At 46.2% G+C, this 13,314-nt stretch overlaps 1 protein-coding gene across 2 annotated transcripts in view; it reads right to left on the bottom strand.

Moving 5' to 3' along the window:
* Positions 1-1,958: 1,958 nt before the first annotated feature.
* Positions 1,959-13,314, bottom strand: part of FRMPD2 (FERM and PDZ domain containing 2) — a 67,103-nt gene continuing 55,747 nt past the window's right edge. The window contains exons 26-28 of one of the 2 annotated variants that reach the window (XM_020916259.2): positions 11,758-11,856; positions 7,071-7,414; positions 1,959-4,068 (exon numbers count right to left, since the gene is read on the bottom strand). In XM_020916259.2, coding sequence (XP_020771918.2) covers positions 4,020-4,068; positions 7,071-7,414; positions 11,758-11,856 — 492 coding nt within the window. In that variant the 3' untranslated portion in view covers positions 1,959-4,019. Of the gene's footprint in view, positions 4,069-7,070; positions 7,415-11,757; positions 11,857-13,314 lie in introns of those variants that run through there. The other variant, XM_070470993.1, reaches the window with a different exon arrangement.

Consider the following 13,314-nt stretch of genomic DNA (forward strand, 5'->3'; position numbering starts at 1 on the left):
TTCTCAGAGCCCTGCCAGCCTCCTTCCTGATTGTAGAGTATGTGGGTACAATCTTTAGACCAACATCTGAGGCTCTTCCATGTGATCAGGGTCAGAAGGACATCCAGGCAGAAACGCTCGGGTTCTGCCTCTGGAGAATGTCCCACTTTTTCTGTTCACCTAAAACAATAGCAGCTTTTGTTGGGTTGCTTTGCCATTTGGCCAGCAGCCTTCCCTAAACAGAGCAGTTCAATTGTCTTTTTAATCTTACTGGACAGCAGTGGTTGTTTTAGCCTCAGAAGAGAGAAGCAGGAGGACGCATGACATGTGATGGAAAGATGTGTGTGTTATATAAGTCCACGTGGACAGGCACATTCTAGGGGAAATGTAAAAATGCACCAAAAGGGTAATCAGACAGCAGCGGTGTGAATCTGCCCCTCATAGCTGCATGATCTCAGACAAATTAAATAAACCTTATAAGCTCCGTTTAAAAAAGAGGAATAAGAATACCACTCAAAGTTGAAATGAAGATTCAATTAAATCATTTATAGAAAGTACCTATATACTATTACTGTCTTAATATCTAAAAGAACCAAATAAAATAATTTGTTACACAATTTTAAAGGATGCATGATTCCATCCATAAGCAAAGTCCCATTATACCCTCCAAAACGTCTCCATACTTCCAGGATGAAAGAGAAAATGTATACAACAGAGGCCCTTAACCTTTGGGAGATTTATTCTCCTGGAGAACTTGGAGAATGTTAAAAGTTACTTTTTCCAAAAGATGCAGCAAGTCAACGTTCTAACTGTAGAGCTCCCCACCTGCCTCGAAGCACACTGTGGGCAGTCCATGGAGCCCAGGCTGGGAACTCACAGCTTGAGCACTGCCCACCCACAGGCCCACATTCTGTCAGCAGGGAGAACAAGTGACCATGACAGGACTCAGCTTAACTGCATCCCAAGCCATCGTCCATCTGAGGGCTATTCAGTCCACCCTGAATCTTGACATCTCTGCCATAAACCAGTGCTTCTCCTCACCCCAGCTGAAACCCCATGCTCGGGCACAAGTTCTTTGTCTACAAGCGAAAAAAGAAAGGCAGTGTATCGATATCGATGCATTAATAAGTTTGCATCATCTCACTGCTGTAATTTCCTCCTTTATGATTTACTATTAAAAGTAGCTAACACTTTTTGAGTTCTTACTACATGTCACACAGTGTGCTAAACACGTGACTCAAATTGTCATCTAACCCTCCCAGGGACAGCACGAGGTGGATTTCATTATCTCCACGTGGCAGTAAGTTAGCTGCATCTTAGATGGTTTAAAGGGGTTTCCCTTGTGGCTCAGCTGGTAAAGAATCTGCCTGCAATGCAGGAGACCTGGATTCGATCCCTGGGTTGGGAAGATCCCCTGGAGAAGGGAAAGACTACCCACTCCAGTATTCTGGCCTAGAGAATTCCATGGACTATACAGTCCATGGGATTGCAAAGAGTTGGATGTGACTGAGCAACTTTCACTTCACTTAACTAGATGGTTTAAAAGTCACTTGCTGCAGGCCATTTAGTCAGGAGCCTAGCTTGGAGCTGTGCTCTCACGACTCTGATCTCTGCCTCCTCCCTTCAGGGCACTGCAGATCTCCTAGGACATTTCATAAGTACTGACACTTTCAGTCCTTAACTGTTTCCCCATGTATCCCCAAAGCGTTGCCCACCCTATTTTCTTTTAGCTCCCCAGCCCTGAGGAGCCCCCTCTGGGAAGATTGCCCTCCACACATAAGCTGCTCTCTGCTTGCTATACACTTTTGTGAACCCATAATGCATCACTCTTAAAGTTGTCAGAGTGTCCAACTTTCCCATAAATGGCATGCAGGGTCTTCAAAGCCTCCATGTCATCCTCTCTATTAACGCATTGCTTCCTATTTCAGATAAGAACCAGCCCACTTGTCATATTTGAATTTCAAATATCCACCCACCTGATCAGCTTGCCTGCCACTGTCCTTTGAGAGTCCAGTTCAATCATTTGTGATGAAAATGTAGCTGGGGCACAATGAAATGAAAGTGAAAGAGTGTGTTTCAATTATACCTAAATCTTCACAGCCAATGCCTTGATAAGTTTCAGTGGGTCATGAAAATGTGTTGATGCAAAAGCTTCTTGAACATTCAGCATTTTTCAAATACTGGAACTACCTGTGTTGTAGGCACATGAACAGAATTCAAGAGTTTAACCCTCTCTACTTGCAGTCTGACAGTTTTTGTGACACTTACTCCTTCCACATCTTCATCTATCTGATCTGACTCCAGCCTGGTCATCCCAGCTTCTGGTAGCACCTTGTGTGAACAGTTTGGCTTTCTTGATTAAGAAAGAGCTCACTGTGTTAAAACCACAGGGGCTATTGAGAAGGGCCACATTACATGTCACCAAGACTCTTCTCTGAAATACATCTAGCCCATGGGAAGGCTGAAGCACACAAAGTAACCCATTGAGAGAGAGAGCCGAGGAGAGAGAGTGGGCCTGGCCACATGCTGGAGGCAGCAGAGGAGAGCACTCAGCCAGGGGTCCATGAAGTGGGAGACCCGGGGTTGAATTCTGACTCCATCACTTACTTACTAATGACCCTGGGAAAGTTCTGAATGCGTCATCAGTATAGGGTGATGTGTCAGGGCGTAGGGTTGTCGCCTTGGATCATGGAATATGCTAAGTACCACAAAGAGGTGTGACCCCAGAGGGGATGCAAGGAGAATGCTGTAATGCCCATGGACCGTCACCCAGCCAAAGTAGAGACACTGACTCCCTCTAGAAGAATTGAGCCCAGCATCATTCCACCCAGAGTGCTACCCACCTGAGGGTGCTGTCATCTGGGTCCTCGGCCTCCTCAAGGTCTTCCCACTCGCTCTCACTCTCATGGGACACTTCTGGAGGCCAAGTCTGTGAGAAACTACCCCAGGAAGAGAACTGTGGTAAGGGAATGGTCCCTGAATCTGCCTCCAAACATTCTCCACAGGGTAGCTGGTCTCCCAATGAAGGGCTGATAGTCAGATATGCTTCATTCTCCGAGATAGGAGAAGGGGTTCCAGGTGGACGGTACATGTCCCATTCCTCATTATCACTGTACAGTTCAGGACTAGAAGACAGAAATCCACGTGTCTTCCAGAGTTGATCACAAATCCCGCTCCCCACCTTCCCTTGCCTTCAGGATGCTGGTCATGACATGTCACAGGCAAGCCAGTCAGGCTTCAAACAGTTCCTGCCAGAGACTCCTCTGGGGCCAGGAGGTGAAGAGTGAACAGGGCATGGCCCTTGACCCTGAGGAGTCCGTGATTCAATGGGAAGAGTGAGCAGTGAACAGATGTTACAATCAGGTAGTTAGTGCTACAGTACAGAATGTTATGAGAGTGGGCATGCTCCTTACTGAGTCTTGGAGATGGTGGGGGGACTCGCTAGAGGACATGGATCAAAAGCAGAACTGTGACCCATGCTTCATATGGGAAGACAGTCAGACCTCCGGCAAGTTTATTAACTTCTTTAGAGCCTCAGTTTTTCCATCTGAAAAAATGGGAAGGTCAAGAAACTTATAGGAGTGTTGGAATGCTTAAGTTAAATAATTTTGATACAGCCATCCATGGCTCCTGGTACAGGGTAAGTTCTCAGTAAATGAAGGAGGCCGTGGTTACTACTATGATTATAGTTCTTTCAACAGAGGAATTAGTCGGAAAGGGCCAAAGCAAGAGGCTCAGAACAACTCAAGTATCTGACCTTCAAAGCACTTTGTGCAAATATCAGGTCCTTTTCTGAGCATCGCAAAAGTGCTTATTTGGAGAGGCAGCTAGCTGGAGTAACATTTACTCCCTGTGTGACATAGGAAGCAGATGAACGGTGAGACTCATTGTCTGGCGACGAAGTTGCAGAAGCAATGGTGAAAGAATAAGGCTTCCAAGGGCTTCCAAAGGTCACCACACACTCCTTTTTTAATAGAAAGAGCAGTTCATAAAGATGACAGAGCATTTTGCATAGGGCTTCCAACATGCAAAGAAGGTACTCAGAAAATATCTGTAGAGAGTCTGGTTAGAGATGATGAGTAGGAAAATCTAAAAGAAATGCAAACAGGTTGATCTTTGTACCAAATACACAAGTCCTTGTGTATCAGCCTCTTCACCCACCCCCACATCAACAGGTTGATTTTGTCAGTATCCTCTGCCCTCCCATTCCCTTTCCTGCAATACGTCTCTCCCTGAAAATCAGCGCTGGCAACTCCCTATAGCCAAGAGCTCCCAAACACCCATGCAGGTGGCCCTCCTTCCGGTAGAGCCAGAGTAGCTGTCTCAACCTGAGTTTCGCTGTCAAAGAGATGTCCTTTCTGCTCATGAGAGATACAGGGTTCAAGTAAATGTGTATTTCCTGTAAATATACACACTCTCATGTGCTTAAAAAGGGACTATACTCTGTAAGGACATTCACTTTAAGAAAATATTTTAAAATCTCTAAGCACTTTAAAGAAAAAATTGGTTTAAAACCTTAAACTACTCAACCAAATTGTGTAGAAAAATGTGTTTCTTTGTAAATATAGGGAGAGAACGTCATGGACGCTTTACCAAAGGACAGGAAATCCAGCCTGGTGCCCAGACCCACTCTGTTCCCTTCTCCCAACCCCTCAGCCGCCAACCTGTCCCACCTTCCCTGCCAAGAAGCAGGGACAACAGGGCAGTGCCTGGCTGTCCACACTTTGCCTCCCACGACTGTGCTCCTCCAATCTTTCTAATAATCTCCATGCTCTCCAGATTGAATTTGGGGCTCTAGCTACTGGCCCTACCAGGAGAGAGATCCAGGGAGGCCATCAGCCTAAGAGGCAAGAGGCAAAGCTGCTGGGTGTCTGGAGAAGTGTTGGTGATCTCCAGGGTGACATGCTGGCCATTCTGGTGACATTCTTACCTCAGGGAGAATCACTGCCTTTCCATCCACCCTTCCACCCAGGCTCCCGACTGCTCTTGGAGCTCTGACCTGGGGTTTGCTTGTGGATGTGGGAAAAGAGATGTGAGGCAAGAAGAGGCATAGGAAGTCAAATACTGTATTGCTTTCTTACATGTTTTACAGAGGTCTACTACTATATGGCAGTAGTATGTGTACACTGTGGTAAAAGAAGAGAATAGGGCAAGAAAAGTAGAATTTCATCTTCTCCATGAACACTCTGGGTTTGCAAGGGTGCTGGCAGCCACTTGGCTGTAGGAAGTAACCACCTGGTAGATGGTAAGATCTGGCAGTTTGCTGGGAATTTCAATTGATTGGGATCTGTCTTTAGCTGGAAATGGCTCAGGAAAGAGAAGGAAAACTAACTTGTGTTGAGTTTTTGCTGTGTGCTAGGCTCTGGGCTAGCGCTCTGCATGCGTTATTTCTTTTGCATGGCACACTTTGGAGTTACCGAAGTCTTCATTAACATTGAGAATCCTCAAGCTCAGAGAAATCAATTCTCCAGACATGCTAGTAAGTAGTAGAGCTGAAACCAAGGCTATGTGATCAAGAATGTGATCTTTTTTATCTAAACCACTGAAAGAAAACTTCACTCAAGGATGCCAGAAACAAAGAGGCAGTTACCTGGGGCAGTCACTTCAGAACTAACCTGTGGACATTCAAGGGAGATCCACAAAGAACCACAATCCCACCTTGGAATCCTAATTCTGACCCTACCCAGGATCTGGGGGACCTGTGTCCAGAGATTGCTGGTCATGTGCCATGCTTTTCCTCCTGTAGGGGTAAGTCACTAACTATATGCTTTAAGTGCAAGCTAAGGTTCTATTAGAGGAGAAGCTAACATAGCTGAATTTTGTTTGGCTGGAACAATACAGTATACTTTAAAAAAAATTCTATCTGGATGCTTCTAGGAAACATGCCTGGCTTCTGATCTTTGTCACAGATCAAACCCTGTTTAATTGCATTACCCCAATTGCTTTATAGTTTGTGCCACCCACTAGTCCCTATAGATTTGCCCTTATCAGCCTTCTAGGAGGCCAAAAATTAAGAGCCATTTAATGTCAGTGGGTTTATACAATATCAAACATGAAACATTGTTCCCCATTGTTTGGCTGCTTTGTACCCATGCATCTAACTACCAACATACCTAGGAGCAATATCGAACCCTTTCTCCATAACCGTACCCCTCTCTTTGCTCCTAACAGGTTTCCAAGCACCTTGGTATGTGTAGTAAATACTCATCAAAGTGAATGAAAGAGTTTGTTTTCCATCAGAACAGGACTGAGAAGTGGGAATACTCGGGGGTGGATGAGCACAAAAATGCAGACTAAGTTAAAAACAAATGGCTCTTCAAATGAACATTACAGGGCTTCCCTTGTGGTCCAGTGGTTAAGAATCTGTCTTGCAGTGCAAGGGACACCAGTTTGATCCCTGATACAGGAAGATCCCACATGCCTCAGAGTAATAAACCCAGGCACCACAACTACATGCCAGCACTCTAGAGCCTGTGAGCTGCAATTACTGAAACCCGAGTGTCCAGAGAAGCCACTGCAATGAGAAGCTCTGCACACCGCGTGAAAGAGTAGCCCCTGCCTCACTGCAAATAGAGAAAGCCCGCGAACAGCAACAAAGATCCACCACAGCCAAAAAATACTATTAAATAAATTAATCTTTTTAAAAAATGAAGGTTTCAGTCTGGTTTTGAAGATGTAGTTTTTTGGGTTTTTTTTTTTTTTTTTTAGTTTCTGTTGATTATAAAGCATCATATTAGCTACAGAAGTGATGATGCAGACAAGGGAAACTCTTTCTTACCACAAAGCTTAAGAGGCCAGGAGGGATGCAGAACAAAGGTTTGTATGCGAGGAAGAAATCCCGAGGCCTGCCATCTGCAGTCTCCAAGGATACTGGAGGAACTTTGGGTGGGGTTTGCTTTCCCAAAATCTCACAAGTTGTGATTACCCCAGCTCCAGATTTCAGGTTTCTCTTGTTTTATCCTCCCCTCCAAATGCCCAGAACCATTCAGGCCCAGCAAGCATCTGAGCCATGTTATTAATTGCTTGCTTGTAATTTCTAGCAATGACATGCATACAATTTACAATACGTCTGCAAATGGACTGAGCCTTACCTTCCAAGTCTCCTGATATCACAAACTGAATCACAGTTTTGCCTCAAATCCTCCTCCAAAGAGGTAGCCAGTGTTGATGCCTCCATTTCTTGGTGAAGTCTGCATAAATGAGGGAAGGAATCCTGAGGACCAGCCAAGGAAGCGGCCCAGGGTCTCTCTATGTCTTGGTCCCATTGTGCCTCTTGGCTGGCTTGTTGGAAAGACTCTGGCTGGAGACCCAGGCCTTCCCCTGTGTCTGGGGAGGCACTGTCCCTCCGGCTGTCCTCTTGATCCAGACTGGGGCTCTGCTCCAAGTCACTGCATATTGCTCTGGTGATTTCTTTGTCTGCTGTGAGCACAGGTGTCTATGAAAGAAATACTATGGATTATTGGATCCATGGTGCACATTGAGCAAAATCTAAATATTGCTTTTGTACCAGAGTTGGTACCAATCCACCCCTTTTCTGTGCTTTTCAAATGAGTGCCTAGACTTGCTATTTCCGTGTCCACCTCTTCTTCTTTGCACCCACCCGAACCAGGCTTCTGTCCCCATCACTCAACTGAAAGATATATAATTAGGATCTCTAGTTACCTACATCATTCAAAAACCAAAAGATAATTCTCTGTCTTCATCTCTAACTCTCAACAATGTTCAACATAATTGGACCCTCCTCCTTCTTGAGAATGTCCTTTACTCACTTACTCTACTTAAACACTGAGTTTACCCTAAGCTCCACCCTTATCTGAATCACCTCCAAGGCTCCTTCTCAGTCTCATGTGTTATCTCATTTCTTTGGACCAGACTACTCAGTGTTGGGGTGTCTCATCGCTCAATTCTCAACCCTCTTCTTGACTTTTTTTGTATTCCTCCCCAAGATGATCTCATCAAATTTACAGGTTTCAGTGGCATTATTTGCTGGTAATTTCAAATTCACATTTTCCAGCCCTAGCAGATATCTCCATTGAATGCTCCCTAAACATTTGTTTACATGCTATCAAGAACTACTGCTTCTTTCCACATACCTTAAACTGCTCCCTCCAAGCACATCCTATCTTGGTAAGTGGTATTTGAGCCAATTCTACTCCCAGTCTTCACACCAATGTCTAAGCCAAAAATCCTCCCATGGGCTTTACCTCTCAGTTCAGTTCAGTTCAGTTCAGTCGCTCAGTCGTGTCCGACTCTTTGCAACCCCATGAATCGCAGCACACTAGGCCTCCCTGTCCATCACCAACTCCCAGAGTTTACCTAAACTCATGTCCATCAAGTCGGTGATGCCATCCAGCCATCTCATCCTCTGTCATCCCCTTCTCCTCCTGCCCCCAGTCCCTCCCAGCATCAGGGTCTTTTCCAATGAGTCAACTCTTTGCATGAGGTTGCCAAAGTATTGGAGTTTCAGCTTCAGCATCAGTCCTTCCAATGAACACCCAGGACTGATCTCCTTTGGGATGGACTGGTTGGATATCCTTGCAGTCCAAGGGACTCTTAAGAGTCTTCTCCAACACCACAATTCAAAAGCATCAATTCTTTGGCACTCAGCTTTCTTCACAGTCCAACTGTCACATCCATACATGACTACTGGAAAAACCATAGCCTTGACTAGACGAACCTTTGTTGGCAAAGTAATGTCTCTGATTTTAATATGCTATCTAGGTTGGTCATAACTTTCCTTCCAAGGAGTAAGTGTCTTTTAATTTCATGGCTGCAATCACCATCTGCAGTGATTTTAGAGCCCCCCAAAATAAAATCTGACACTGTTTCCACTGCTTCCCCATCTATTTGCCATGAAGTGATGGGACCAGATGCCATGATCTTAGTTTTCTGAATGTTGAACTTTAAGCCTACTTTTTCACTCTTCTCTTTCACATTCACCAAGAGGCTTTTTAGTTCCTCTTCACTTTCTGCCATAAGGATGGTGTCATCTGCATAGCTGAGGTTATTGATATTTCTTCCAGCAATCTTGATTCCAGCTTGTGCTTCTTCTAGCCCAGTGTTTCTTATGATGTTCTCTGCATATAAGTTAAATAAGCAGGGTGACAATACAGCCTTGATGTACTCCTTTTCCTATTTGGAACCAGTCTGTTGTTCCATGTCCAGTTCTAACTGTTGATTCCTGACCTGCATATACGTTTCTCAAGAGGCAGGTCAGGTGGTCTGGTATTCCCATCTCTTCAAGAAGTTTCCACAGTTTATTGTGATCCACACGGTCAAAGGCTACTTAACAGAGTATCCTAAATCTGACTTCTTCTTACAGCTATTTGGCTACAGCCCGAGTCTAAGACACAATATGTTACCTAAATCACTGCCAGATTACCTGCTCCATTCCATCTCTCCCAGCAACCTAAGTGACCTCTCCTAAGTGTGGACCAGATGAGGCCACATTTATCCTTCACCCTTCATCCTCCCAACCCCCTAGCCCAGTGGCTTCCCACGGCAGCCAGGATGGAATCAGCACATTACCAAAACCTACAAGCCCTACATGATGCGGTCCCCAACCCCCTCTACACCTCCTCCCCTTCCACAGTTCCCTTCATTAACTACTGCCCAGGCACAATCCTTATCTCTGTGTCCTTCAAAAATCTAGGTCATTCCTGTCTCAGAGCGTTTGCACTTGCTACTCCTTCTGCCTGAAATGACCTAACTCCAGATGTTTGCATAGCTGCCTTCTTCTCGTAACTATTGTAGTCCTAAACTAAAGTCTCCCTTCTTTGGTCTTCAAACAGGCCTCCGGAGCCAAGTAAATGAATGAAAATTCTTCTTCCACGTGGCCCTCAGGTATGAAGAGAGAAGAAGCATGCCCACCATTCCTCGCCTCAAACCCTCTCCATTGGACACTTCTGGGTTCTCTGGTAGAAGCTCATCTCCAGGACAGGACAACTGTTTCCTTGGCATTTACCAGATATCTGAACAAAACCACAGGGTACCAGCCCCTTGGCCTGATGACCTCTGAGCGTGTGAAATCTGACCCTCTCCCACCCTGTTCACTTGCTTAACACAATTGCTATCATCGACCTTCTTTTCCAAACTAGCAGGTCTCTGATTTCCTTCCTATAGCTCTTGTCTCACCAATGTTGGTATAAAATGCCCTCTTAGAGTCCAAGCATCAAGAATACGTGGGTCACCAAGTCCCTGTGCTGTCTCTACCAACTGTAACCCTCAGTGATAAGTGATTGACTTTACACATGGCTTATCCACGTCTCAGATGAGGAATCATGAGACCTAGAGAAGTTAGGCAAGTGTCCAAGGTCCTTGCAGCAAACAGAGCAGGTACAGATGATTCCAGGGTGTCCACGCAGACCCTTCTCCGTGAGGGAGGTCTGCTGGTTGCTGGTGACTCACAGCAAGTCCCTCCCAGGAATTGTGTTCAGCTTAAGGGAACTGCCTCAGCCAAAGTCAGGCCTTTCCCTTGGGCAGCTCATACCCCAGTGCTGTTTGGTGCAGATAGCAAAGGTACAGGCTCTTTTGTTCCAGTTAAGGACAGTTCTGAGGGGCCATCTCAGCTTCAGAGTTCCCTTTGGGGTCAGCTGAAGCCCCTGTTGCAGCTGAAGCTCATTTACCTCCCCTTCTGCCCAGCCCTGCTTCTCTCACCTTCACAAGGGTGTTCCCAAGAGCTGTCCTCATTCACCTCCTGAACTCCAGTCTCTATTACAGGCTCTGTGTCCTGGAGACTCAACAGGTGGCAATGTGATGGGTAATGTTAAGTGTCAACCTGGCTAGGCCATAGTACCCAGATAATTGTTCAAATACAAATCTACATGTGACTCTAAAGGTATTTTTTAAATGAGAGTTGTCTATAAATCAGTAGACTTTGAGTGATGCAAATAACCTTCTATAATGTGAGAGAGCCTCATTCTGTCAGTTGAAGGCCTTAGGAGAAAAATTACTGAGATCCCCAAGAAAAAATGAGTCCTGCCTCCAGACTGCCTTAGGATTCACACTGTGACATCAGCTCTCTGCTAGATTTCCAGTCAGCCAGCCTATTCCACAGAATTTAGACTGGCCAAGCCCCACGACAAGGAAGCCTGGTGTGCAGTCCATGGGGTTACAAAGAGTGGGATACAACTGAGAGACTGAACTGAACTGAAGCTCCACAATTACCTGAGTCAACTCCTAAATATCTCTCTCTCTCTCTCTTTCTCTCTCTCTCTCTCTACACACATGCACACACATATCCTATTTGTTATATTTCTCCCAAGAACCTAACAGGCATCAACATAGCAATCTGAATTTTCCAGATTCCAATGCCTCTCTTCTCAGCACCAGACCACACATGCCTAATTCATGTTTTAGAAGGGTGGACCTATTTTTCCCCTCCATTTCATTCTTCAGAATGGGAATTCTTACCTTCCCTTTGTCTGGTTTTATATGTACTCCCCTTGCCCCTGGTTTTCCCTCTCTGATGCCTGGCTGCCTCTGATGCCAGAGAACCCAGCTCTAGAAGTTTCACAGTCAAGATATAAATATGTAACCAACTATGGGAAGACCCAAATATTGGGAGAGGTAGGAGCAGAGAGAAGAGAGAGATAGAGTGTTATGAGCTTGTCACAGACTAACTGAGGTTAGGGTGGTGAGCTATGTTCCTGCCCCAGTGAAATAAGACAGCACTGAACCCTATTGAAGGCAAAAGTTAGGCTTCTCAGGACCCACCAGACAAGAAAGGGGTGCCGGAACATGATGCATGTGGAGAGAGCAGAGGGCAGCACCCCTTACCTGCCAGCCCTGGTCCATCTCAGGCAGCGCACCTGGAGGGGGTCGGCAAAGCAGGAGCGTGACTTCCTGTGAGGCTCCTCGAAGTAAATGGAGCACCTCCTACCAGAAACCAAAATCTGTGGTTAGTTATGGGGCTGGCCTGGCTGTGGGGGTATCCTCTCCTGTGTTCCCCACTATCTCTCTGGCCCCTCCTCTGCCTACCTCGTTCTGTTTCTTGGCCGCAGAGAACTTTGGAGAGCACTGCTGTGGGCCTGACTTCCCCAAATGCATGGATCCAAGGCCACAAAATGATGAGCCAATGCTGAGCTTTAAATGACCAAGGTCTGCTCAGGGCCTTTTCACAGCAGCATCTGCCAATACTGATGCCTCTTCTTCAGAGAGAAAGAATGATTCTAGCAAATGACTCTTCCCATCTCAGTGTTCATTACTTCTCTACCCCGCTCATATCAGGAGCCATCGGTCACATAAACACCACCACTCTCATCTCTAAAGCTTGACCTCAGCCCCGAGCTTCTGCCCAGCCTCAGCTCAGACCCTCGGAACTTCTCACCGGTGACACTGCAGTGACCTCCTCTCTGTTCCCTGGCTCCTCCACCCTCACCCACCTCCCTTCCTCCACATTGCTAATGTGCAATCGTTCCAAAATGCAGATATCATCAGGTTCTTCTTCTGCTGAACCCCCTCTCTGGCTCACCTCACCCTCAACATAAGCACAGGACCCAGAACCTGGTCTTACCTGCTGTCTCTCTCCCACTTTCTTGTCTCTGCACCCACATCTGTAGCTCCCACCATGGTGAACGTCTTGCTCCAAGCCACCCTCTCAAAGCCCCAGGCGTAAGGTTGCCTGAGGAGCTTTTATTACCTAACTAGACCAGGACTTCTCAACGTCTCACACTACTGGCGTTTTAGGGTAAATAACTTTGTTGTCAGAGCTGTCCTATGCATTGCAGGATGTTGAGCACCATCTCTGGTCTCTACCCATTATATACCATTGGCTGTGACAACCACAAATGTCTCTGGGCTTCACCAAATGTCCCAAGAGGCAATTTCACCCCTACCTGGGAATCACTGATCTGGATCCTACTCAATACCCCCAGCTACAATGGACTACCACAGAAGGGGCTCCTTCCAAGCTCCCTTGAGCAAGCAGTGGAGTAGGGGCTTTTCTCTCTCATAACACTTATTTCCCGCAGTGAGTGTTGTTCTCTTGTCTATCCCACCAGCCCCATGGGTTCTGAGACCCTACAAACTGTCTGTCTGTGTGTCTTCAGTTCATCATACAGTTGCTGGCCCAGCAGCTGTTCTCAGAGGACAGTTCCTGGATCAGATGAAGGATGCAGGATGGATGGAGACATCCCCCCTCTAATCTTGTTCTGAGGATTCTGCACCCTTCCTCATCCCTCCTTCATGCACCTTGCTCTGTGCCCTGGAGGTGAACCTGCATCATGAGCTACAGAGAAGCTTTCTGCTGGGTTCAGCCAACAAGTGGGTGAGCAGGGGTCAGATCTGAGGAAGAGGGGGAGGTCCAGGTTTGCTTTCCTGCCCATGGATGGGGTT

The sequence above is a fragment of the Odocoileus virginianus genome, chromosome 7, assembly GCF_023699985.2.
Source record: "Odocoileus virginianus isolate 20LAN1187 ecotype Illinois chromosome 7, Ovbor_1.2, whole genome shotgun sequence".
NCBI classification, from domain to species: domain Eukaryota; kingdom Metazoa; phylum Chordata; class Mammalia; order Artiodactyla; family Cervidae; genus Odocoileus; species Odocoileus virginianus.